General features: G+C 39.9%; 1 protein-coding gene across 1 annotated transcript in view; it reads left to right on the top strand.

The window, feature by feature from the left end:
- The window catches only part of csmd1b (CUB and Sushi multiple domains 1b), a 326,361-nt gene that overhangs the window by 175,660 nt on the left and 123,030 nt on the right, over positions 1 to 27,671 (top strand). Inside the window, exons 12-23 of the mRNA XM_078284417.1 lie at positions 2,262 to 2,444; positions 2,611 to 2,796; positions 6,448 to 6,588; positions 12,547 to 12,668; positions 12,812 to 12,884; positions 14,367 to 14,505; positions 15,219 to 15,406; positions 15,647 to 15,835; positions 21,894 to 22,010; positions 22,730 to 22,945; positions 23,592 to 23,780; positions 25,743 to 25,912. Of these exons, the coding sequence (XP_078140543.1) occupies positions 2,262 to 2,444; positions 2,611 to 2,796; positions 6,448 to 6,588; positions 12,547 to 12,668; positions 12,812 to 12,884; positions 14,367 to 14,505; positions 15,219 to 15,406; positions 15,647 to 15,835; positions 21,894 to 22,010; positions 22,730 to 22,945; positions 23,592 to 23,780; positions 25,743 to 25,912 (1,913 nt within the window). The remainder of the gene's footprint in view (positions 1 to 2,261; positions 2,445 to 2,610; positions 2,797 to 6,447; positions 6,589 to 12,546; positions 12,669 to 12,811; positions 12,885 to 14,366; positions 14,506 to 15,218; positions 15,407 to 15,646; positions 15,836 to 21,893; positions 22,011 to 22,729; positions 22,946 to 23,591; positions 23,781 to 25,742; positions 25,913 to 27,671) is intronic.

Here is a 27,671-nt window from a genome sequence, read left to right as displayed (position 1 = left end):
CTGGTAAGACCAAGAAAACAAAATGAACACAGGCAAACAGAAAAGTGGTGTAATGTCTTCTTACAGGCGGGGAGAGAGAGAAGGTCAGAGAGAGACATATTGCAGTAAAAAAAAAAGAAAAGACAGAAATGAAGACAGAAAGAAAATGAATAACACAAAAGGAAAGAAAGAAAGAAGGAAAGAAAGAAAGGAAGAAAGAAAAGAAAAGCTCAAGGGAGATAGAGAGAGACAGTTACCACCATAATGACAGATTTACCAGGGGGCTCAAGATCTCTGAAATCCATCCCGACACTCTTCAACTGTGTGACAACTAGCTATGGGCCACACACACACACACACACACACACACACACACTTACACATGCCCACCACTTCTCTGAGTATTCTATTCTTGTGGGTACACTTACACCCCACAAGATAGTAAAAGTGTAGAACACACACACACACACACACACACACACACGCACATATCCCTCACCTTGAGATGTATTTGCCCAAAGCGAATCCAGGAGCATGGTGGAGCATGTGTTACAAGATGACAGACTTCTGATAGAATGTCAAATTTTAAAAGGAGAGGAGAGAGAGAGAGGAGCTGGGGAGGAAAACTCACCCATATTAATAGAAGAGGATATGAAAAGAGGGGCAAAATGAATGAAATATAATTGTAGACAGTTCAGTGATACTGCTAATGTGGCATAGTGAATTGAATTAGATTGAGGGGGGGGGGGGAGGGAGAGATAAGAAGAGAACAGAAGACAGAGGGAGAGAAGAAGAGGGAGAATTTAAGTGGAGGACAGACAGACACAAAGGGATAAAGATAAACAAAGGGAGAGATACAGTGTGTGTGTGTGTGTGTGTCTGCAAATGTGTGTGTGTGAATTATTACACAATGTCGCCATGTTATAAACGTAGATCAGTGTTGTCCCCAGTGCGCTCTTAACTGTTCCACCCTGCAGCTTACCTAACAGGTGTGTGCTCAACTTTTTGTTTTGCCAGTCACACTAAAGCTGAATGCAATAACGCTGATGACAATTAGCTGTGAGAAGGGTAACGATAAAATGGATTTCTCAAAAGATTCATGTATTTCTTAAAACATTAAAGTGCCGCTAATTGGTACTGAACGTCTTCACTTTCTTTTTTTTTTTTTGGTGCTCCTTCAGCCCTAGTAGCGTCGCTGCCAGCCCCGATTTATGAGTTATCAGTTCTTACCATTTTGCAACCTGTTGACAGCGGAAACAGCGGCGCTGCCAACTCTCTTCCACGGAAAGTAGTTATTGGCTGTTGCTAGAAGTCGCCAGGTGACATCACACGCTAATTTGACAGTGAGCTGGAAGCCGGTGTGTTGGCTGTAGAGAGAGCAAGGATCCACTGACAGACCGTCCTGCTGGGCCACGCTGTGATCACACTCTTTGGAATAGACAAGCAAGTAGCACAAATGTATGTGCATTGGCATCAGCCGCCCCGAGTTGTTGCCAAATGCTTTGCAGGGATGTGATTGGTGAAGGACAAAAAAAAAGCAGGAAAATATACTGATCCACGCCATCAACCCGATCAGAGAGTTGGTCCTGAGCCAATTCAACAGAGACACAGCTTCACCGTCCCACTGCAGTCCCACCTGTGGGCGCTGGGTCACTTCACTAAGATAGGATTGTTGATTTTCATAATGGACTTCTATGGTGAGCTCAGTCTGAGAACAGTGTAGAAAAGACTCCCGCACACTGCTTCACACTCGCAGTTAAAACTTTTAATGCAACGCTTCAGTCATCAGATCTTCATCAGGCATACATTCAACCATGTAGGTACATCAATGTATATATACACCCACACCAATGACACATGACCAATAAGATCAGTTAGTGGTGAGTCTAATCGGACTGATTACCACAGGTACAGGTCCCTAAACAATGTCAGAGGAGCTCCACCTGAAGGCTGAGAGAGTCCTGAATATACCCCAAATATATAAAAAAACAAAAAATGATTGGTGAAGTCCCTATAAACGAAGGGAAGGACATATAGGCCTATACATATACACATGAACATCTACACAACTAAAATAAAATACATCCTCCATAGGCCTCTGCACATGTACTGTATTATATACACACATGCCCATACACAGGTGGTGAAACAAGCAAATGATATTTCAGTTATCCCCCTGCCTCTCTGGGTGTAGACTATCTAGATGTCATCATGTCACATGTTGACATTAATTGTCAGCAGGAAAACATGGCCGTCTGTGTGTGTGTGTGTGTGTGTTCCAGAGATTGATCGGGGAGGCTGTGGCGATCCTGGGGTGCCGGCATTTGGTCGCCGTAGCGGTGATCGTTTTCTCCATGGCGACGTGTTGACCTTCTCTTGCCAATCGGCTTTTGAACTGGTGGGAGAGAGGAGCATCACATGCCAGCACAACAACCAGTGGTCTGGCAATAAACCAAGCTGCGTCTGTAAGTATACATGACAGCTTCTTTCTTTCTTTCTTTCTTTCTTTCTTGCTTTCTTATTGCTCTAATGTGTCTCTTTTACCTTCTCTCTTTCCCTATGTCTCTATCTATCTATCTATCTATCTATCTATCTATCTATCTATTTATCTATCCCCCATTCCCCTCGCAGTCTCGTGTTTCTTCAACTTCACGGCTCCATCAGGAACAATCTTGTCCCCTAACTACCCAGAGGAATATGGGAACAACCTGAACTGTGTGTGGTTGATTATCTCTGAACCGGGGAGCCGCATCCATCTCCTCTTCTCCGACTTTGAACTGGAACCGCAGTTCGACTGGCTGGTGGTCAAAGATGAAGGTAGTTACGTCTTAATATTTTGCTGTATTTTTGAGTATTCAAGTTAATTTCCAAAATGATATTTATACAGTCTGGGGAGAAAATCATTACTTCAAGTTCATCATCCTCTATCTCTAAAATATGGATGATCCAGTCTGTAAATTTGAAGTTGTAAAGTAATTTCAGAGGCCACTTTATCTCATATTTGGACAAAACTTTTCAATTTATTCTGTATTAGTGGGCAAAATGAAATGTACATTGGATTTGGTTAATTAATAGATGGTTGGATGGATGGATGATTGTATTGTTTTTATTGTTTCAACATTTAGCACCTATTTAATTTTGCACTGTACACGCAGCACACTGGGAAATTAGAGCTTTGTTCCCCGCTGTAATAAAGGTTATTGATTTAAACTGAATTGAGTAAAGCTCTGATTTGACTGGCTGGTCATTAAAGATGAAGTTAGGTTTAATTGGCTGGCTGTAAACCCATCCCTCTGCAGAGGGTTTTGTAGTGGCTTTTTGAAAATTGCAAGGCAATTAGTGCGGTTGTACTGGGTGAAGTGAAGTTGAAGTTGTTGCTTGAAAGTCTTCCAGTCTGGTCCACTTGGTGATAAATCACTGCTGTCAGACGAAAACCGAACATATACGTCTCTGTTTTCCAGAAATGAAGAAAACAGCCTTATTCTCTGATTGATGCTCATGCCATTTTAAAATTATGTAATGGGGTTTGAAACTTACAAGAAACTTAATCAGCACATAAAGGACCATGTAAACCTTCAATTCAAGTCAACAATGAAAAAAAAAGAAGTTTATTTTATTTTAGTTTATTATTGTTTTGTCAGCTATCAAATAATAGTCTTTTAACAGTTTACTAAGGATTAGTAAATGCTATAATAATGCTATTCATCATTTACATAATTGTCTCATAACGTATAAGAGATGACAACAATGGCTTTCTGATTACGTTGGTTAATTATTTATTAACAGTTTGTTATTATCTTGGTTTAAAAAAAAATTCTACATGAAGTATTGGTTAATGCAATTAGCAAATTATTTAAAACATTAATGCACAATGGGTTGTTATTATGAAGTTGCAACTGATTTAGTTAGTAAATGGATAATATGTGGCTTGTAAAGCATCAATACACACTCTCTTGGCCTCCATGTAATGGCTAATCTAATCTTTAAAATAACTATGAGGATGCCCACAATAGAGTTTGATCAGATTTTTATAATCACATGAAATACATCTATGAATAAACTTTAAGTCAATGTGAACTTGCAGCGCTGCATCACAGATATCAACAGGCTGGGAGATGAGAAAATAGGATTAAAACAGTCAACACAGCAAAGTTTGAAGAGGCAGGATTATCCACTTAGATAAGTAAAAGTTATCATTAAATCAGTTCTCAAGTGTTTCACAGGATTACCGATTCTCTAATATTCAAACACAGTTTCACACATTCAAGCCTTAAAGCGTCAAAATACCTTGATGTGAACTCTTTCACAATTATTCGGCTAACTTGGTGACGCTGCTTACTGAAATGCTGCTGCAAACTGTTTATGCCAAATTTTAAGTAAAACTTTTGTTGAGCCTTTAAAGAATGTGTACACAAGAACAATTTTTACATTTTGCCTGTCAACAAAAGAGATGTGCCAGGCTTCAGTCCAGGAGGCAGACAGAGCTGCGTGCTACCGCTGGAACAAAAAAGGAAAAAAACAAAAGTTTCTCTTTGTCAGAGGAACCGAAGGCTTTTGCAGCCACCAAGGGTTTTATGTGACCTTGACTCTTGTGGCTTTGTCTTCTTTCCACTTCAGGATAATAAAGCATTAAAACAAACACCATGCTAAACCGAGTGTAGCAGCCACAACAGTAAGCACGCTAGCATAAATCACCCAAGCTTGGAAACAGAAGCTCGCTATGATGAAATACACTAAACAAGTAAAATAAAGCCTCAGGGTAGACTTTTTTTAACCAAGACAATAACAAACTGTTTGTACATGGTTAATCAACGTGGTCAGAAAGCCATTGTTGTCATTTCTTATCAGTTGTAATATATACATGATAAACTGCTATTTTTTTAATACATTAATTAATGATCCAATAACATTCTGACATTTACTAATCCTTAGGAAAAAAGACAAAATTATCATTTGATATTTGATTTGATTTGTCAATAAAATAATAAACTAATGTTAAATCATGATAAATTCAGCATTTATTAGGGATGGTGATTACAACGTGTTACCCCGACCTTTTTTAACCAGAGGATTCCTCTGTTACTGAGGTGTTTTCTTGAAGCCTCTCCTCTCAGATAAAGCAGCTCAAGCCCTCGTCACTCTGCCCGCTCTTATTGTTATGTTGAATCTCTTTCCTCTCCATGCAAGTGTCTCGGTTATTAAAGCAATATTGAATAAGTGAAAGGCTATTCTGTTGCTGAAGTAATAGGACGAACAAAGAGGCTGCTGGTGTGCTCTGCAACAATCTCTCTCCTTCTCTCTCTCTCTCTCTCTCTATTGCGGCTCCATGTGTGTGAAGCAGGCAGACTGACTGGTCCCCAAATAAGCCCCGCCTCCTCCTCTTCTGAGTTCAATGAGAGAAGCGAGTGAGGTTATTTTCAGTCAAATGTTTTTTTTCCGTTATAGACATGCTATTAAAATATCAGAATAATATTGAAAACATTCAGAACGCAAAAAATACTTGGGTCAAATTAGTATTAGTATTAGCATTATTTGCGCGAACATGTTGGGAACATGTGTATACAGTTAGAATTAAAAGTTTTATCTTACTTTTTCCTGCTAGAGGGATTTATATCAAAGTCAAATTGGCCAAGATATCATCCACAGAAAGGGTTGGTAAGCTTTTGAATAGGATCTGTTCACGCTCGGTAAAGCCTTGAAAATAGCACCGAACACGACGGCACCTTGCGCCTCTGACCTGGTCTGAGCAGGCGGGCGGCGTAAGTGCATCTCCGTAATCCTTGACACCAAAATTGCACTGCGCCGCTTGATCGTTACTGACACACCTCCTGCTGCTCCTCTCCTCCCACTTCGGCACAGTCAAAAAAAAAAGTACAAAAAAAAAACCGGAGTGCGCTCGATGAAAATGCCACTTTGCCGGTAACAAAAATAGAGTCCTCAGTCTCTGTACAGCTTAACTGACTGTGTGCGGGTTCCAAAAATCCAAGTCAAGGAGGAAATAAAAATAAACTTGTACTGGTTAAAATAAGGGAGTGGTGGTGAGATATCCCCATGTCGGGACGTTTCATTATTGAAGTGTTGTTGAAGCTCCTTCTGTCTCATGCAGGGTTGTCAACTCACACACTGTCTTTTTTTACTGCACCAATGCCCTTTCCCTCTCACAATTGTCTCTGAATAATACAAGTAATCACCTATTTCTTCCAAAATATCTGTACTGTTTTCTGTTTTCATAGCATCACTTGGATCAATACAATATCACACAAAAGTATTTTGTCTTTAACAGTAGCAGATTAAAGTTAAGTGTTATATTAATAACATTTAATACATCTCTTGAGGTATTTGGTGTTTTGCTTTTCAGAAGTCCTTGTCCTTTGAAGCACCCTCATAATATTATCCAAGTAGAATGAATTAAATAAATAACAAACTTGTGTTAATTGAAGCATTTTTCTGAACTCTCTCCAATTTTAGGTCTTTCTGAGCCGACCACGTTCGGGACGTTCTCTGGTAAAGACGTCCCATCACAGATCGCCTCGAACGGACACATCATGAGACTGGAGTTTCAATCTGATCATTCCAATACGGGGAAAGGCTTCAATATCAGCTACACTAGTATGTGCTATCTATCTATCTATCTATCTATCTATCTATCTATTGTTCTATCTATCTATCTATCTATCGTTCTATCGTATCTATCTGTCTTGCAGTCTGCCTGTCTGTCCATCTTTTCACCCGTCAATTTGAATTATTGATGTACGTATTTAGTATGAGCAGTACCATCGAGGAGTCACAATAAAGTCAGATTTATTTCCGTTGTGACCCTCATGATGTACAGATATCATGACAGGTTTTACAGGTTTGATGCCAGTGCAGGTTTGCCCTCTAGCATTCAATATATGTTCCTCCTATCTGAGGATCATGACATAAAACTGGGGTGTCAGATCACTCTAACACTGGCAAGGGATTCAACATCAGCTACACCTCTCTTCTATTGTGTTGTGTTGTGTTGTGTTGTGTTGTGTTGTGTTGTGTTGTGTTGTACTTTATTCTGGTCTAGTCTAGTTTAGTTAAGTCAAGTTTGCTTGAACACTTATGAACAGAATGGTTAATGTAAAATCAGCTGCAGAGAACTGAGTTAAAATAAAAATAAAACATTGTAACATTGTAAACAACAATTATTGGCAGTATAGCTGTTCCTGGGCCCATTTTGTTTGGTGGTGTATTTTTCTTATTCCCGCAGATAACTGGACAAACATAGCTGACATGACGTCACATTGAGATATTTTCAGCGCAGCTACAATGAAGTTTAAGAGCAGAAAAAAAATTCAGCTATCTAAAACATCAATGATAAATGTCAGGTTTTGGTGTTTCTCAGAATCAAAGAGCAAGAGCTTCTTTCTAGTCCTTCCACCGACGTTAAACAATCATTCAGGGAGAAATCCATCGGAGAAGAGGCAGGCACCAATTTCCACTCTCGTTTTTTCTCGAATCTTCTGGAGTCTCTCTCTCTCTTGTTCCTACTATGCTATCACTGTCACACTCTCCACCGACAGGTATAACCCACAGCTGAAAGCAACAAGTTCACGCCCCTTCTTCAGAGGTTGTCAACGGGCATTCTGGGAAATGTAGGAAATCACTAACTGAAGTAGATGTAGACAGGGCAAGGTTGAGGGACAGTAGGTACACCAGACAACAATTCATTACAAAATAACTTGTGGAAAAAAAACATTTCTCACATTTTGACGTGTCAGGAAGAAAAATATCCATCTAAAGTTCTAAATGTCATGGTTTCCTTTAAAGGATTTCAGTCACTAGCTTGAAGTGTCATTTAGCTGCTATCTGCTATTGTAAAATCCATTACAGTCCATTCAAATGTAAAAATGTGAAATGTAATATAAATTCACACTCTGGCTAGGGAGGATCATTTTACGCTAAGCAAAACAATAATACTTATGCGTCCATACGTCCATCATCTGGCCTGAGTTTGACTAGTTCTGCCTCACTGATCGTTCACACTGAGCTTGATTACTTCTGTTTACTGCTCATCTATTTTCACGTCTTACTTATGCTTGCCTAGTTAAGCCTGACTCATTGTCGGCTCTGAACTTGACTACTGCTGCCTGTATGTTCATCTGCTCCGAGCTGAACTTGTTCTGCCTGGCTGATTTTGATTAATTCTCTGTGATTTCCCTGCGTTTTGCACCATTTCACACAGTTACTCCCAGATGACCTTGTCTCTGACTCTCCCTTGAGAGGTGACATTTGACAAATGAAAATACTAAATGTCTTTTTGCCTCTAAAGTGCCACAGTATATTTAATAAAAGTCCTACCTTTTAATCCTAACACAAACACATTTTGTTGCCCTAATCCTAACACAAACAAAAGGGCTGATATAACATTGAAAGCAAAAACATGCCATTGCTGTCCTCTTTTCATTCACAAACATTTCAAAAGGTAAACCCCAGTATATTGTAAATACTGAATATATATTTATACAGATGCTTATTCGGACTTTCATATAATCCCTATTAAAGTGCAACAGAGATGGATCAAGATGAGTACAAGACTCTTATACATATTTTTACACAGATATCAAATGCAAAAATATCTTTATATGCCATCAACAGCTGTATAAAAAAACAGAGATCTGCATCAATGTTCTTTATGCAAAAGTAACAAGATGTTTGTTGTCAAACTACAGACACAAATGTGTTTAATAATGACACTTTTTAAGAGTGTAATTAGAATGTCTCTGCTCAAATTTATTCTGTATTGGGACTTTAGAAAGCTCAGGGATCTTTGTGCTGTTTCAGTAATTTGGTCTATTAACATTTTAATGCATATATGAATGTTGATGTGTGTTGCTGTGGGCATCACAGTATCTGTCTATGTTCGTAATGTTAGAATTTGTAAACAGTTGATGTGAACTTTGAGACACCAGGTTGCACAGTTTAAACGCTTTGAGCTGTGTTTCTAAAATTATGAGTCGGGAGCCAAAGATGGGTCGCAAAGGGGGGAAAAAAAAAAGTTATTATTTTTTAATTATTTTAAGAGAAATTGATATCCAATGCTACAGGCTGTATGGGAACCATGTGTAAATATTTAATTTAATATTATGTTGCTAAACCCGTCTAAGTCCCTAAAATGTAGGCTGAATAAAACACTGTAGGATATGAAGTTAGTGCTCTAAAAAAAGGGTACATGTTGCTTGATTAGACTTTATATTTGTGAGCAAATTTCAGATTTTTCTGTGTGGGAATGATTTGGTCTATTCCTGAACACAAGCAGGTTTTTGCTTCATCAGTAAACTGGAGCAGCATGATCTCACAGAATTTCTTGAAATTAGCGCAATGTCTTAAAATGCAAATACGAGAAATACGTTTTCCCATCATGAAAGGATTATGTGAAGGAGACAGGACTAGAAACAGGTACTAGTTTGACAGTGAAATAGCGCAGTGGAAAGTAAGGGGGTTATGGTGGATGGGTGTATACATTTGCTTTTAACTCCAACTATCAGGGTTCAATTCCCAACTCATACCAATACATTTTCCACTGAGTGTAGTTTTAATTTTTAGCAAAAGTTTTTCTTGTTGAACCATGACCAAAACCAAAACCATAGCCTAACCTTAACCCTAATAGTTGTAGCTACCTAACCTTAACTAAAGTTTTAGTTGCCTAAACCTAACCCTAAGATTAACCCAGACCTTAACCAAAGTTGCTTTACTTTGGTTGACGAACAGGTGAAAATGGTGTGTCCAATTTCTTCTAGTGTCACTTAATCATCTACATTTCAGAGTTCAGTTTTGTGCTCATTTCATTAAATTTTCGGAGACTGTGTCGCCGAACGGGAGACACAAGGCAGTACTGTTTAACAACTTGAGGAATAGCCCAGACCCCGAGGTAAAGTGTCCACTGTAGTATAGTCTGATACCACTATACTAAAATCAGGGTGAGGAATATTACTTTCAGAATATAATCTGTTACTGATTACCTGCCCATAACTGGAATCAGTGACACAATCCAGCAGATTACTCCACTTCAGGATGGTAATGAGGATGTCTCCAAAATCCTCCACTTTTCAGATGCTGCTCTGAATAGTTTTATCATCGTCATCTGCAGTGATTTTGAACCGTTATTTCAAGATGTACAATGCATATATGAATAATGATGTGGGCTCCTGAGGGCACTAGGCGATGCTGGAAATATTAAGATTTGTAAATAGGAGGCATTACAGACACAAGGCCAGACTGCTGAAACAAACCCAAAGTTGAGATGCAGGAATATTACAGGAGAACGCTCATATTATCCAAACAACTGCATATGTCATGTTGCTGAAGTCTTCCAATAGCCCGCAGTGTAAAGTGGGCTGAATAAAACACCTTGGCTCATAGGTTAGCAATCCAAAAACGGAGTAATATTTTATACCTTAGGCTGCACGTGAACCTCATAACACGGTCACACATGCTCATACTGTATGCAGGCTTATGTTGTAACAACCAACAAGAGACATGCCCTCCAAGAAAATGGTATTTGGCCCTTCAAAGTGTGTAATATATTCTGCATCTGATGAATCTTTACGGTGTTATTTTAACTAAACTGACTCATTAGAAGGCATATTAATGACCAACTAGATTATGCATAACATAGGAAGCAATGCATTTTATTGTCACAGTTATAAATAATAAATATCCAATCAAATCTTTTTTTGACGCATGGCCGTCTGTGTGAAGTTTTGGTTGTTTGGCTCTTGGTCTTTGGAGAGAAATACATTACACTGCCGGGTGAATTACTCCAAAAGTAATTCAAGTTATTAGCAAATTGCTGAATACCTGTCTAAGAAAATGACTCATTACTGGAAAATGAAAGTAATAAGTGACTGATTAATGATTACTCTTGTGTAGATTACTTTTGATTCCACAAGAATAGTTTTCTTTCATTACTCTTACTTTATATAATTTTATAATTTATACTGTATGTTGAAAGTTTATACTTCAGAACTCAGAGTTTTGTAATGTTTATTTATCGCCTACTTGTACGGTTAAGTTAATTTTATGCTGATTTTTGCAGGAGTTTGAACTGTGGCCAATGGAACATTTTCTGATTGGTTTTGCATTTATAGCTCTTGCATTTTCACACAAAATTTTCATCATGCTGGTGTCAAACAGAGAGGTAATCTCTCTCTGTTTCTCTCTGGACCCACCTTGTCATTCTCTCTCTTTTTTCTTTCTTCCTCTTTCGCCCTTTCTTCTCTCCTATCTGTCTCGTTAACTCTCTCTTTCTCCCACTCTCTCACTCTGTGTCCCTCTTTCTGTCGCTCTCTCCATCTCTCTCTCTCATGTGCGCACAACCTTCTCTCATCTCACACACTTTTAATTCTCGCTGTCTGTCTGGCACACACGCTTGCACACACACACACACACATACACTCATTCTGTTGTGTGATGGAATTACACTGAGTGTGAGAGCTGAAATGAGTTTTGAGGATTGTTGCCTCCTGCTACCAATGCCCCCCCACCCCCCCCCCCTTTTTTTTCTCGTCTCCTCTTGTCTTTTCTCGTCTCCACTCAAATCTTCTCTTCTCCTCTTCTTCTTCCCATTTCATGTCTTCTCTCCTCTTTTACACTTTTCATTTTCTCTTCTCTCCCTCCTCCCTGAGTTTACGTATGTGTGTGTGTTTGCATATATGTGTGTATTGTCGACTCTGCCGGTCACCGCTCATCATATCAGGCGTGTGTGTGTGTGCGCATGGTTCTTCTCTGTGTGTATGCATGAGTTTTGTATGTGTGTGTTTATGTTTGTGTTTCTCTGTGGGCATTTTTGCTTACCTGTGTATGTGTATGTGTGCGTAGGTATATGCAAATGTGTGTGTATGCATATGTCTGTGTTTGTGCACATGTACATATCTTCTCTCTCTCTCTCTCTCTCTCTCTCTCTCTCTCTCTCTCTCTCTCTCTCTCTCTCTCCCCCATGCCTGTCTCTTTCTCTCTTTCTCTCTCCGCTCTCATTTCCTTTCCATCAGTAGCTAATCAACGTGGGACGTGTCCAATCACTGGGTGTGTGCTCTGAGTGGGATCAGGTTAATCTCTGGAATGGGGATAATATAAGCTAAACATGACAGGGTCGAATCCACGTGAAGATAATTCCAATCCCATATTTCCATATCAGTGGAGATGTCACATTCAGTGACAAACTTTTTCTCTGGCAATACCCACTTTCAAAGGTATTTTTCAGGTGCCTACCAAACAGAAAGAAAGAAAGAAAGAAAGAAAGACGTTGAGCACATACATTGAGATTGAAATACCAGGCATATGTATTCTAAACCATATTATATAGATCCAAACAAAAAGGCGGGGCTAAGCAATAGAAACATGCTTACAGGGTATATATAATATTTTCTGTTTTGCTGTTTTGCTTTTCTGTAATATTTTCTCTCTTTTCTTTCGGTTCCAAACCAGTTTGCGCTCAGTTAGTTTCTTATAATGTGTATAAGCTATGTATGTGGTCAAACCTGGACTATTCTCTCTGCTTTTTTTAACAGATCTTTTTATCCCTCTCTTTTCTCTCTGTAGCGTTTGGTCAGAATGAATGTCATGACCCAGGGGTTCCTGTTAACGGTCAAAGGTTTGGAGACCAGTTCCAGCTGGGCAGCTCTGTGGCCTTTCGCTGTGATCAAGGATTCATTAGGACGCAGGTAATAAACAGATCCCTGACTATTTAAAATTATTGTTATCATTAGTATTAGTATTGGTATTATTATTAGTAGTAGCATTGGTATTAGTAGTAGTATAAATGTTAAAATAACAAACATATATTGATATCATTGCTGTCTTCCAGGGGTCAGACCAGGTCACATGTATTATCCAGGAAGGAAACGTTGTTTGGTCCGCTGCCGTCCCACGCTGTGAAGGTACACACACACACACACACACACACACACACACACACACAGCAGTGGGCAGGTGCATGTAATGTTCACTTTAAAATGTGACATTTGCTAACTTTTCTGGCTTCAAATATTAGGTAACTAAGCTTGAAACTGGCAGGCCCCTGCTGCCATGGCTAAAGCATGCGCATGCACCTTAGACAATGTATAAATTCCCCGCTCTAATTGCTTTAGCCTGCAGCCTCTCTGCTATCTTACTCAGCCTGTTTGCACACATCCTCTCCCTCTCAACAATAATCTTAAATGAGATTGGCACAGGTTCTGCTGAAGCTCATTCAGGGAGGAGGCGCATTCATTGCATGCAGAAACTGATACTGAAAGATGCATCCATAGCATGCAGATAAGCTAATATGTGGGAAGTAATAATAAAAAGGACAGTGAACATGCCATTATATATTATTTCAACACTTTTTTTTTTAAGGCGGCTGACAGCCATCAGCCTCATTTGCATGCCTTTTTTCATATCCTTTCCATCTTGATTGTATTGTCTAAATGGCATTATCAAGTGTTGCCTGTTGTTAATAAATGGAATGGAGCAGACAGTCAAATTGAAGCGGGTTGTCGCCTCAGTAAATACAGAATATGGGGAAATATCATCCATTCCCTCGGACTGGGATGGATAATTATGTTTCACTTCCCAGAATGACTTACTCTGATGGATCACATTCAAATATTACTGAGTACCACCGCTCTACAGCATGCATAAACTGGGTAAAATAAATGTAAAGTTATGAGAGCAATCAATGGTGTGAACATATAGACTACCTGAGAATATAACATGGGTAAGAGTATATGAAACATACACTACTGCAAACTATATGTTGTAGAAAGAGCAATGGGTACTATGCAGGTCATGAATACAAGATCTAAAGGGTTGCAAGGTTGCTGTTCTACAAGTTAGTCTGAAACAGTATCTGGCAGTAACTATTAAGCAAAGAAGGTCAATGTCCAATACCATGGCAATATAATAAAAAGAACTGTCAAAACCAGGGTTATTATGAAGTTACTAAAACCCCAGGTATTTTATGTTTAATTGATATGGTATGCAAAGTTACTTTATTTACAATTTTTAAAATAAAATCCTGTATTTGAAATTGTACCTGCTAGCTTACTGTGTTAGAAGGAAGTGAGGGGCCATTTCTTTTGCATCATTTCAAATATAAATATTCTTGATCGCCCCCATACTCTACCATACTATAATTATTTTAGACTTTTTTGAAATGTCAAAAATAGTTTTTTGTAGCACATGGGGTTGGTACAGCATGGATGTAAGTCTGAAGCTAAATGTTCTCTTGTATGGAATATGTATGAAATCTAGGAGTAGAGAGGCAGAGTGAATTGAGCAGATGAATAATCTGCTAGCTAGAGGAAGTGTGAGCGGTGCGCTCCTGTTATAACACAACTACAAGAAAGTGATTTATGTCTCTCTCTGTGATCTGTACGTAGCTCCATGCGGAGGCCATCTCACAGCTCCCACCGGCGTTCTGCTGTCTCCTGGTTGGCCGTCGTTCTACAGAGACTCTCTCGGCTGCCAGTGGGTGATTGAAGCACAACCAGACCATGCCGTGAAGATACACTTTGATAGGTGAGTTATTTGCTTATGTAGGTAGGGAGGGACATGATTTGTCTGTCGAGTTTGTTTGTTAATTAGTCAGTTGGTGGAGAGTCATTAAGTTGGATAATTAGTTATTTAGTTAGTCGTTAGTCATGTTCTTCCACTTCTCAGTTAATTAGCTATTAGGCCATTTACCTAGTTGGTCAGTCTTTCAGAAAGGTTGTAAGTTAGTCAGTCAGTTATTGATGTATGATCAGTGTTAGCTCTTTACACTTTTCACTGGAACATTCAACATTTGCATAGCATACAAATGGCTGGGGCAGAGGTTAATTAATTATTCAGTTAGTCAGTTACTGTTGGTAGTTACTTGGTCAGTCTGGATGATGCACCAGGTTTAGATTTTGTTTCAGTCTTACTCAAGTATTTTTTCAAGTTCATTCTGTCCAGTTTTTGCCACGTCTTAGTTGTGAAAAAAAAGTGGGTGATATTTTTCAATGACAAATATGAACATTGCTGCCAAGTCGTCTTCCTGTGTAAACATGTTTATTATCTTGACAGCATTCGCTTTTGTCACCAAATTGTAAAGAAATGTTTGGTGTTAGCTACATCCCATTAGCTAATGTTTGAGATGTAGCCTGTACACAGATTATGCATGCTAGTCAGATACAGTAAATGTTGCCTTTGTGTATGTCGGGTTATTTGTGCATGAACGCCTCCTCGATTGTGTCTGTGTGTCTGTCTAGGTTCCAGACTGAGGTCAACTATGACACACTGGAAATTAGGGATGGTCCCTCCGTCTCCTCTCCTCTGATTGGTGAATACCACGGAACGCAGGCGCCTCATTTCCTGATTTCCACTTCCAACTTCCTATTCCTGCTGTTCACGACCGACAACAGCCGCTCTGCAGCGGGCTTCAGCATCAGATATGAGAGTAAGACTGACTGACTGATAGAGCTGTAGACAGACTCTGAGTTAGACAGTGATGAACTCAAACACAGACTCTTGCAGACACAGACACATCAACAGTTATTTCAATACTTCATAAATACACACTCCATACTATGTGTCACCTAAAAAATGTAAGGTTCAATTGCATACACACACACACACACACACACACACACACAAACACATAGCCTTCCTGACTGGTGTGTGTTTGTGTGATTCTCAGGTGTGATGATGGAGTCAGACTCCTGTCTTGACCCTGGAATCCCAGTCAATGGTCGTCGCCAAAGCAGCAGCTTTGCCATTGGCTCCCGAGTGTCGTTTACCTGTGACGCCGGATACAGCCTTAGCGACCAGGAGCCAATCGTTTGCGAGCGTAATCATCAGTGGAGTCACGCTCTTCCCAGTTGTGATGGTGAGAATTTCTTTCTTTCTTTCTTTCTTTCCTTTAATCTTCTCTTTTTTCTGTCAACCCCTCTTTCCTCTTCACTCCCCTTCCCTTCTCTTTTCACCTCCTCTGATAGGCTATGCATGACAGCATCTCAAACTAACTAAGTCACAGCCAACTCTGGAACAGAACACACACACACACACACACACACACACACACACACACACACACACACACCTCAAGGGAGGAAACCTTATTCTCTGAAGCTTCATACAGCGGAGTAGATCGAAGATGAACAGTATCTAAAAAAAACACCTTGCATTGCTTTCCCAGCATTAGAATTGTTAGCATTTTTCATTAAAAACAATGATTACCTCTAGAAAACGGACAGAATTTTTGACATATTTCTGTCCGTCGGGTTGTTTTGGAATGAATCATCCCAACATTATGCCAGTCTTTCTCCGTTTTATCTTAGTTTTTGTAATCCTTTCATGATGAGTCATACAACAATGGGGTGGTGAACACTGCATTAATTATGAACGCCTCCTTGATTCTAATTGGCTAAACGGATGGTGACCAATCTGTCTGTCAAGGAAACAGTTCAAAATGGGAATCTGACGGAAACGGATATCTCTCACTGAAAAAGAATAGAAAATTACGTATATGGACAGACACAGCAAATCGGTGCAGCCACCCATCACTCCTCACAGGAGAAAGCCCTTATTTTCCCTTGGAGTTGCTTGGAGCAGAATAGAGCCGAGCTGCACAGAGCAGACTTTTCAAATATGCAGTGTGTTGCAAGCTACACTAAATCCTATACTTGGCAAATGAAGTAATCTTTATCTAAATTTAATCTAGGAAAAAAAAAAAAAAACATTTCAGTGTTGGAGTTGAGGAATAGTTCACCCAAAAATGAAAATTCAGTCATTATCTACTCACCCCCCAGTTTCTTAGTCCACAAAACAGTCCTGGAGCTTCACAGCAAAACAGCGTTGCAGCATTCTCCTAAACAACCGAAGCTGCTGGGGACCTGTCTTAAAACGTAAAAAAACAACCGAAAAAACCATAAAATGGCTCCATACAGCTCGTCCGGCGTAATCCAAGTCTCCGGAAGCCCCGAGATCCCAAGTTGACTTGAAAAGACGTCATTTACACCCTTTTTTTAGCCGAATTAGCCGCTGAGCTCAAAGCCGCGTTCACTTTAGCCACACCCCGTCTGAAGCGGGTGCACGAGCGAGGGGTGAGTAGATAATGACTGAATTTTCATTTTTGGGTGAACTATTCCTTTAAGCTTTAGTGATGCAGTTTTGAATTCCTCTAACTAAATGTTGTAGCCAAGGAAAAGTAGACAAAACTGATTGCATTTGTTTAACATTCTACCAAGACGTATTGGGTAATATTCAGGCCTCCCTGTGATTTAAATGACAATTCCTTCTTTTTATATAGATCGAATACCTGAGATGTTGGATAAGCTAACCCAGCAGGCAGAATATGTTGATACCAGACCCTCCATTGGATAACAGTGGAGGATTGTGACAAACATGCCGTTTTCTTACACCAGGACTGCTTTCATTTAGCTCCAGGAACAGATTTTTTTTCCCAAAATTGAATTTTGGGAGATTGTCATATCCAAACTCTAAGAAATTATTGAGAAATTATTGAGAATGAATGCTCTAATATTAGCAAGTAAATGTCCATTTTTATTGACATTTTGATTTGATTGAATTGGAGGTAAATTGCCCTCAGCCCTGCTTCAAGTGAGTTATTGAAGGGAACTGAGAGATTAAAATGACAGATAACAATCACTTTGAGCTCTGACCTCAATAACTTCTTTGACCCGTGCCAGGATAAAAAAAACTCTCTCCCACTGTTTTCCACTTTACTGTGGTGTAACTGATGGTCACTGGCAGCCATAGTATTAATTGTATAACCCCCCCTCACCCCCCCCAGAGTTACCTTACACTAACCCTGCCACAGTGACCCAGGCTGGACAGCCAGACTCAGCCGTATTATGCGGGTCAGCAGGCACGACTATAACAGATGCTCACTGGCCACTGGCAGCACTTCTCATTCGGCGTTTGCCCATAACCCACACTACCATGGGAGCTGAATACGTACCGTTTCATCCCATCTTCCGATTGAAAAGGATCCATTTAGTATACCAAAGCGAGGCTATTTCAACTTGGGAGTGAGTTCACACCGAGGCGCTCTACACGCAGTATCAAGCATATAACATATGCAAAAAAAAAAAAAGGGGGGGGCACGGTGACATTTTCAATTTCAGTCTTGGATGCCACTTCACCAGACAGCTGTCACATTAGGAGGCAAATTCAGATTGACACTTTTCTAACATAAAAGTGTGTAAGCCTTGACTACAGTGTAAAATGTCAGTGTACAATGCAAAATGGTTTGCTTTTAAGAGAAGATCGTAAGACAAGCATTATGTGTTATCTATGTTTTAGGGAGACTCACTGTCTTTATCTGGTTATTTCTACTGAGGGTCCTATTGAGGGTCAGCTACAGCCTATCCCAGCATGCATTGGGCCAGTCCATCAAAGATACACAGACAAACACACACTCCTACACACTCTCTTCCTGTACATACAGCGTTATGCACCCCCCAAAATTAATAAATGTCACAATATCATGTCTAAAAGAAAAAAAAAAGGGCCAAAGGCCATACCTTTCAGTATTGCTAAACCCTCCTTGTTGCTGCAGGTTGGCCAAATAGTCAAACTTACTTTTAAAACCCCTTTTATGTTTCAGGGAGAATATTAACGGGGCACCGTGACATCTTAAACGTTATCTCTACTTTAGTTGTTTACCAAGACAACAGCTTGTTAGAATTGGCCAAAGTCACGGTATCCCTTTTAATAAAAATTGTCACGGTATCTTTTCAATAAAAAGGAGAGGAAAAGACGGAGATAGGAGGGCAGGGAAGAGGAGGAATATAGCTGAGGTCTGGAATACTATATTTCTCTATTTAACTCTCCTCTCTCTTTCTCTCTCTCTCTCTCTCTCTCTCTCATTACCACAAAAACAAGCTGTATCTCTCTGTATCTGTCTCTCTGTCAGCATTCTGTCTCATGCTTCTGCTTTCAACATTGAACAGGCAGGCCCAATTCAATTTGCCTCTCAAATTTTGTGAAATGCATGAGTACTCTTTTTTTTTTCTTTCTTTCTTTCTTTCTTTCTTTCTTTCTTTCTTTCTTTCTTTCTTTCTCACACTATCCTACATATACATATCACACTATCTCACACTATGTCTTTATATTCTCATGCATGCTCACACACAGACACACATTCATACACACAAAAGTATGTACTCTCACACACATAAAACAAAGGTACAGCAAGCGTGCACACAGACACACACACACACACACACACACACACACACACACGTACCTCCCCACCAAGGGTCGTTTAGTCAGACAGTGTCCTAGTTTTAGCCGAATCCTGATGGGAGTGTGAAAATCCGGTGCTGGTTACCACAACACACATAAGACAGCTAGTCAGAGAGAGAGAGAGAGAGGGAGAGAGAGTGGTAGAGAGAGACTCTCATCACAGCTACTCAACTTCTGCTCTGTTGAATTATGATATACAATGAGATGGAAGGAAAGACATCGGCAGACAGAGAGGGAAGAGGGAGAGGTGCTCCCCGAGAGAGGTGGAGACAGAGCAGCACCATATTGCAGAAGCTATGAAGAAATAAAAGAAACTCCAGCTTCTGTCTTCCTAAATTCAAAACAATATGTAGTAATTTTGGAAACCTTTCCCCAAATGAATCATTGCTGTTTGGAGACAAAAGGAAGCGTGACACACTTGCAGCAAAATATGTATTAACCTGTCATAAGGGACATTAACAGTGAAGACCCCAAAAATTATTTCATTTTTGGTTATTGATTATTATGATATTGAATCATTTGTTGTTTTTCATGTCACATTGTCATGGTTGTTAATTGAATCTGTTTATAATCTATTATAATAACAGAAATGCCAGTAAAGCACCTTTGAACTGAATTGAGTTGAATTGAATTGAAAGGGATAGAGGCAATTGAGAGAGAGAAGCACTGAGTCAGTTTGAGCCAACATACCAGCTCAGTTCTAAACTTTCTCTTCTACTCTCCATTACTTTACTACTCTTTTCCATTCTGCCGTGTCCTAAATCAGTTTGTCCTGTCCCATATCATTGGTTTGGCTCTGTGTGGTGGCTATGTGTTTGGTAAAGCACATGCCAATCTCTCTCCCTGTTCAACAAATCTCTCTCTCTCTCTCTCTCTCTCTCTTCCCCTGTCAATATCTCCCTCCTCTGTTTCTCTCTCTCTCTCTCTCTCTGTCCTTCGCTCTTTGTTTCTGTCTCTCTAACTCTATGTAGAAGCTGCATTTATGTTGCAATTGGGGCAATTCTCTCCTACCTTTAACAGTTCTCTCTTTCTCTCCAACACAGTCTCACAAAATTTCATGAAATGAGCACAAATTCTGAAACGCAGATTACGTCTTGCGGACACAAATTATGTGCAGTAATAATATTAGTAGATGGCTCTCGGACAATAAGCTGTCCCTGCACTCGTGTTTGGCTTGAAGCTGAGGCTCAGTAAAACCAAGGGGCTGAGGGTGATACTAGGCAGCATATCTATTACAGCTACTAACTCTGTGAATTACTTGGGCTGCACATTAGACAACAGTCCTGGAGGGGAAAGTATGGCCACAAAGGTTCTAGGGAAGGTCAATGCTAGAACAAAGTTTTGCTGGAAGGGCTCATCTGTTGGATAAGGACTGCCTTAGGCTACGAGGAAACAGTTTGGCTCAATGTCACTTTGATTACCCAGTATGTCCTGGTGTGAGGGGCTGTCTAGGCTGATAAAGAAGAAACTTCAGGCCTCTCAGAACAGACTGGTCAGGGTGGTGTTGACCCTTGACCCTCAACAACATGCAGCAAAAGTTATTTCTGAACATTAAATTGGCTACCTGTGGGAAGCAACCCAACGCTCCATAATGTGCAGAGGAGTAACAATAACAAGGACCTCAAATGCCTTACAAACTATTTTCCTAGAGTAAATGGGACACACTGACACTTGACCAGAACAAGTTAAGCCAATCTGTGTCTACTAAGGTTCAAGAGTGTGGCTCAAGATTGGAACAAACTTCCTCTACCTTCTGTGTAACGGTGAGAAGAAGCTGAAAAACAAAAAACAAAACAAAAAAAAACGTCCTCTACCTATTAAACAGACCTCAAGTCAGCACGTCTTCAGGGTCAAGATTAAAAAATGTCTGCTAGATCGGGTCACTGAGTGACTCATATAATTTTCCTGTTGACAAAATGTTGTTACATGAAATCTGTATTCCATTCTACACTGTAGTCATTTTGTTTGTGTTTTTGATAACTTTTATACTGACTTCTCTGTAGCATATTGCAATTTAATTTAATTTCCACTTTTAAATTGTCATATTAATGTTAATGAATGCTGCCATTCACCCTTACACCATGGCTTTTTTTTTTTTTACAATTGTCAAAATAAACTCAACTGAACTACACTAAACATTACCTTCCTCCACCACAAATTGGATTATGTGACAATAGCACAAATTGGATTGTGTAACAATAGGTCAGGATTAAGGTTAGGCAACTAAAACAACATTTGTTACGGTTAGGGTAAGGTTTGGTCATGGTTAAAGAGGAAAAACTTTAGCTAAAAATGAAAACTTCACAAAACACTCACAGTAGAAAACTTGTTGGTATCGTTTGGGAATTGAACCTGGGTGGTTGGAGGTGAAGGTAAACTGCATTATATCAGTGTCAAACTGCTGTCTGTTTCTAGTCGTGTCTCCTTCACATAATCCTTATGTGGCGGGAAAATGCATTTCTTACACTTTTCATGCACAGAACATGTATTTGCATTTTAAGACATCATGCTCATTTCACAAAAATTTGGGAGACCAGGCTGTTTTCTCTGTATTTCAGAGTGTCTACAGGTTTCAGAAACAAACAGAAAGCATTGCAAAACAGAAACCGTTCTCTCTCCTTACGTTAACAAATCTCTCTCTCTCTTTGTCTCTCTGTCGCTCTCTCTCTCTCCAGCTCTTTGTGGAGGGTATGTCTATGGTAAAACAGGGACTATTCTGTCTCCTGGCTTTCCTGACTTCTACCCCAACTCTCTTAACTGTACCTGGACCATAGAGGTATCACATGGAAAAGGTAATAACAGACGCACACACACACAAACATACCCATACACACAAATGTACATACACCCACACACACATTTACTGCAAACACACATTCAGCAGTTTGGAGGAGTTAGGAGCATTCTGTCCTTGAACATGAACATTTTTCTCAGTAATTGGATAAGCGTGTGATTGTCCAATTGACACATCTTGAACATTGCTCACAGATTCACCCACCCACAAAAGTATGAACTATTGAAGTGCAGCTGAAGACTGATTACACACATTCTCACATACTTACACACAAATACACTCATACATATTTGGATCCCACAAGGTTGCAAAAAAGTAGACTCTACATACTTCAATGATGTAATGTGTGATGGATGCAATGAGACATTTTGACGATGACAACCCAAACTGCAAATCCAGTAGGATTGTGTGTGTGTGTGTATGTGTATGTGTATGTGTGTGTGTGTAGGCTGTACACATAACTGTTTGTCTGTGCTTGTGTGTATCTGTGTGTGTTTCTGCCTGGTGGTACGCGTGTTTCTTTCTGATTATTTTTGTTTGTGTCTGTGTATGTGTATGTGTATATATCTATCGTGTACTCCCTGATGTGTGTGTGTGTATTTCTGCATTGTGTTTTTGCTTCTGTTTCTGGGTGCATCTGCCCCAATTTGTGTGTCTATGTGACTAACTCTCTTACTGTCTCTTGCTACATATCTATCTATCTATCCATCCGTCCAGGAGTGCATCTGGTATTCCACACTTTCCATTTGGAGGAGAACCATGACTACCTGTCCATCACTGAGGACAGCAATTTCCTGGTTCCAGTAGCCCGGCTCACTGGCTCAGTGCTGCCTCCTAGTGTCAAAGCTGGGCTCTACGGGAACTTCAGCGCTCAGCTACGATTCATATCGGATTTCTCCATGAGTTATGAAGGGTTTAATATTACCTTCTCAGGTAAGAACACAGAGTAATGGCAATATTGTTTACTAATATCCAGGGATGGGATAGACGATGAAAAACAGCCAGTCAAGAAAATGGAAGGGTCATTAATGACATCACTCTCTCCTGAGTTCGACAAGTCACTGATTTCAATCCAACTTTGGGATAAATAGATATAGATGATCAAAAAAATAGCCAATCATGAAAGGGGGAGGTGCTCCAATGTCATCACCAATCAACAGAAAATTCTAACATGTTTTCTGTTTTCTGTTCGCATCAGTCATGCCAATGTGACTTTGGAATCAATAGAAATAAATAATCGAAACACAGCCAATCAGAAAAGAGGCCACAAATGAGTCCACTGAGCCACCGCACATCTCTATGCGATTTGGGATGAATAAAAATAAGCAATGGAAAAACAGCCAACGAGTAAAGGGTTAAATGACATGGGATCACTAGATATACATGATCGCACATGTCAGTGCGACTTCAGGATCAATACTGGCAATCAGGAAAGGGGGAGTTTGGGATCAATAGATACAGATGAAAAAAAACAGCATAAAATTGTTTGAAATTTTCATAGCGTACGGACGTACTGACAGACCAACCTATACTGACTACATATAAACAATGTTGTTATTGTTCTCTCCCGGATGTGTAGAGTACGACCTGGAGCCGTGTGAAGATCCCGGCGTCCCGGCGTACAGCAGGAGGATGGGATTCAGATTTCGAGTCGGCGACTCGCTGGTCTTCTCTTGTTTCCATGGCTACCGACTTGAGGGTGACAACAAGATTACCTGTCTGGGAGGAGGAAGGCGAGTCTGGAGCAACACACTGCCACGGTGTATAGGTAAGATACATAGACTGACTGACTGATTAAAATTTAATACTATTTGACCAGTTGCTTCTGGCATTTGACTGGTGATTGATGATAATTTAGCAGTATTTGCCAGGCGAGTCAACCTTCTTTGAGCCCTGCTTTGACTCCTTTGAGGACGTTAACATTGGTTTGGGTTTAGGTCCAGACCATAGTCTGGTAGGCAGCTGGCTGAGTGTGGCTATACATACACTGAACCTTCCTTGCAGTTTACTGATTTTTTTAACATGCTAATCAGTGGTATTTTTGCACTTTTCAACACACAAGTTACAAGTTGTTTGAACTCATTTTTCTAAGTAACTTGAGCTAACAAAACTATATTTCTCTTGAGGGTAACTTTGTTGTAGTTCAACCTCTTCCAGAGTGAGGTAACTGTTAGCTTGTAAACTATACTTTCAAAGTAGCTTCTCCAACACTGGAATTTGCCTAATGATAATTTATCAGCATTTGGCTGGTTGTGTAATGGTAATTTACCAGTGTTTGACAGGTTGTTGGTGGTACTTGCCAATATTGTAATTTACTTGTATGTGATGACTATCAGTTTTTTCTTGGTTGCTGGTTGTAAGTCACACTTCTTTGACTGGTGGCTGATGGTATTTTACCAACATTTTACTGACATTTGACTGGTGGCTGGTGGTAATTGTCAAGCCCTGTAAAGAGAAGACTGAGTAATGCTATAATAGCGTTATCTGTCAAGAGACCAGGCCTGACTGAGAGGAAACTGAACAACAACAGCTGGGTGCGTTTACTGGGTTCATCTCTCTTTTGTCTCTTTCTCTCTCTCTCTATCTCTTTCTCTGTCTCTCTCTCTCTCTCTCTCTCTCTCTCTCTCTCTGTCTCTTTCTATCTCTCTCTGTCTCTTTCTCTTTCTCTCTGTATTTAGACAGTCCTGCTCACTCTTTCCCATTCTTATTTTCTCTCTGCATGTCTACAGGCTCTTGTCTGCCTTGGTTTCTCTCCTATATTCTCTTGTCTTCTCCCTCTTCCAGCTCTCTCTCTTTCTCTCTCCTTCTTCTTCTTCTTCTTCCCTACCTCCTTTACTGTCCTCTGTTCTCTCGCTGCCTCTCCCTCTCTCTTTCCTTTTCTCTCAGTTCTGTCTTATGTTCTCTTCGCTTTCTAGAGAATCATTGGTAGCACCCTTCTATCTATGCTCCTCATCTCCTCTCCTTTCCTGGTCTGTGTGAGAAAACCACACTGGCAAAAAGCGGTGTTGTTGTTTCATAAACCCTGCATCTTTTCTACTCAGTTAATTCTGCATTCTTCCAGTACATAAACCCCCTTCTCTTCACTTCTCTTTCCCCTCTCTCCTCTCCTCTCCTCTCCTCTCCTCCCATCATTTGTATGTCAAAAAATCCATTTGCAGAGAAGATGGCACTGATTTGAACTCCTAAAATTTGATAGGCACTGCATCTGCTAGATAATTCAGTATCATTTTCATAAATCACTTCTTATAACAAACTATTCTAGCTTGCTTTTATGTAATGTTTTTGATTTTGCCCACTTTTGAATGTTTACTGTTTTCATCTCCTGCCTTTTATATATTTTACTCGTCCTTGTTTTTAATGTCTTTTTGTACAGCAAAAGAAAACAAAAAAACAAAAAAAAATTTTTTAGATAAGCTACGTATATTATTACCATTATTAATAATAATATTTATCTTCTGATTTACTGTTCCATATGCTCCTTTATCTCCTATCTCTCTTATTTTCTCTTTTCTCTCTCTCTCTCCTCAGTGGAAGTTGAAAACCTGCACTTTTCTCTCAACTTCCCTTCTATCTCATCTCATCTCTCCTCTCCTTTCCTCTCTTCTCCTCTCCTTTTTTTTCACACAACACACAACAAGCCAGCCCAGATATTCTGACTGCTTGATAATTAGGCGGCACTGCACTGATTTTGGTCCATGTTCCCCCTCTCCTCTTTACTCCCTTGCTGTAGCGGAGTGTGGCGCCTCCTCAGTAGGAGCAGAAGGCGTTCTCCTCTCTCCCAACTTCCCCTCCAACTACGATAACAACCACGAGTGCATCTACCGCATCACCACCGAAACAGGCAAAGGAATCAGGCTGACAGCTGAGAGCTTTGCCTTGCAAGACGGAGACTATCTCAAGGTACATGTGCGCACACACACACACACACACACACACACACACAGACACACAGGATTATAGTAGTGTGAGCTAACTGTAAAGTTACTCCGAAGAGCTGTCCTCAAATTGCATATACTTTTGAAAGAGTAGGTTATTACTTGTTGACTTACTCCAAAACAAGAGAAAATACAGATTGGATTGTAGTAGCCAGCATAGTCATAAAGGCATTGAAATCATGGTTCATTTTGGTTTTAAATGATGATAATAACAATTAAGATTTCAGTCTTTAAATTGGAATAAATTGAAAGATTTTGATAGCAAAAGTAAGTGAAAATAGTCGCATTACATCATTGCGTTTGAGGATTCCAATGTGTTAATTAACTGTTTCCAGTTTGAAGCAGGTAATTAGTAATAAGTCACAACTTACATTTTAAAAGTGATCTTTCTAAGGCTGCTCTTTGCAGTGTTAGTTTAGTTACATGGTTAAGTCAGTATGTAGTTAGATTGTATTAGCAATATTTACAGGGTTTGATCTGAGAGATGTTTAACAGGGTTGTAAGAGGTAATAATATTCCCATGGGGGGTTTACTACTCATGTTTTCTATCAGTATAGTGTTGCTGCGGTGGCCATCCACTGCTGAATCAATATAGGGGAAACACTGGTACAAAAGGATCAGTTCTATGTCTCTGTTAACACTGTACATGGACACACTTTGTTAATAGTAGCCTATTAGAAGGTTTTCCCTGGCTTTTATACAGGTTTAATGGTTGTAAGAAGTGGTAACAGTAAGTTAAGAAAATTAATTGTGAAGGAATAGAATAGAATAGACAAGCAAGCAGCATATGGCCCTTTCTGTGGGCAAAATAAGTGCTTGTAATCGAACAACAGCCACAGCCAATGGCCTGTTTCAACAGCAAAGCACCATATTGAGACAACGTGTATGCAGCGTCAGCTCTGATTGTGAGGGACTAGATGTTGCACTTGAGGACACTAGGTGGAGATACGAGATTGGTCTACACAATGTTATTATGAGTCTCCTCAATCTACTAGTGCGCTCATAAATTTTTACAAGTTGGAATTGTCACGAGTTATATATATTCATTGATGTGTTTACATATCATGGACTTGGACATGCGCTCTTGTGCACTTCTGAACTACAAAGAGAACCACAAATGTTCCTAAGGCTCATAATTCCCCATAATTCCACCCTCTGCTACATGTGCCCTCTTCAGTGTCAGTTAGGAAGCAGCTATGAGAGCTGTTTTACAGTCCTGACACCGTCCTACAGACAGCGTCTAAAACGGCTTCTATTCACAATGTCTCTTAGCGGTATTAGGCCTCGGGGCATGGTTAAGCCAGTATGTGGTTAGAGTGTATTATCAGTATTAGGCCTAGAGCATTGGCTGAGCCTGTCTGTGGTTAGATTGCATCAGCCGTATTAGTGGGGTTCTCCCTGACTTTTAGAGAGGCTTAACATGATTGTAAAAAGTGGTAGCATTCCCAGTGGGATAGGCATTAAAAAGAAAAAAAAGAAAAAGAAAAAAGAAAATGTCAAGGTATCCCCTTAAAGGAAGGTGACACCAGGATGGTTAATGGACATAAACACCCTTAACTATGCTATATATTCCATAACAGCCTGGATTGTGCACCAATTTTGTGAGAAATGGTGTGGGGAGAAGCCGGGAGAAATAAAGTAGCCAGCTTCCTGAAATTGTTTAGATACTCATTTTTACAACATGCCTTGCACCGTACTTAGCTAGAGGCATGGCCCTAGACCAG

Source organism: Centroberyx gerrardi, chromosome 1 (genome assembly GCF_048128805.1).
Source record: "Centroberyx gerrardi isolate f3 chromosome 1, fCenGer3.hap1.cur.20231027, whole genome shotgun sequence".
NCBI classification, from domain to species: Eukaryota; Metazoa; Chordata; class Actinopteri; order Beryciformes; family Berycidae; genus Centroberyx; species Centroberyx gerrardi.
The sequence above is the reverse complement of the archived record's forward strand: the minus strand, read 5'-3'. Positions and strand labels throughout refer to the sequence as shown.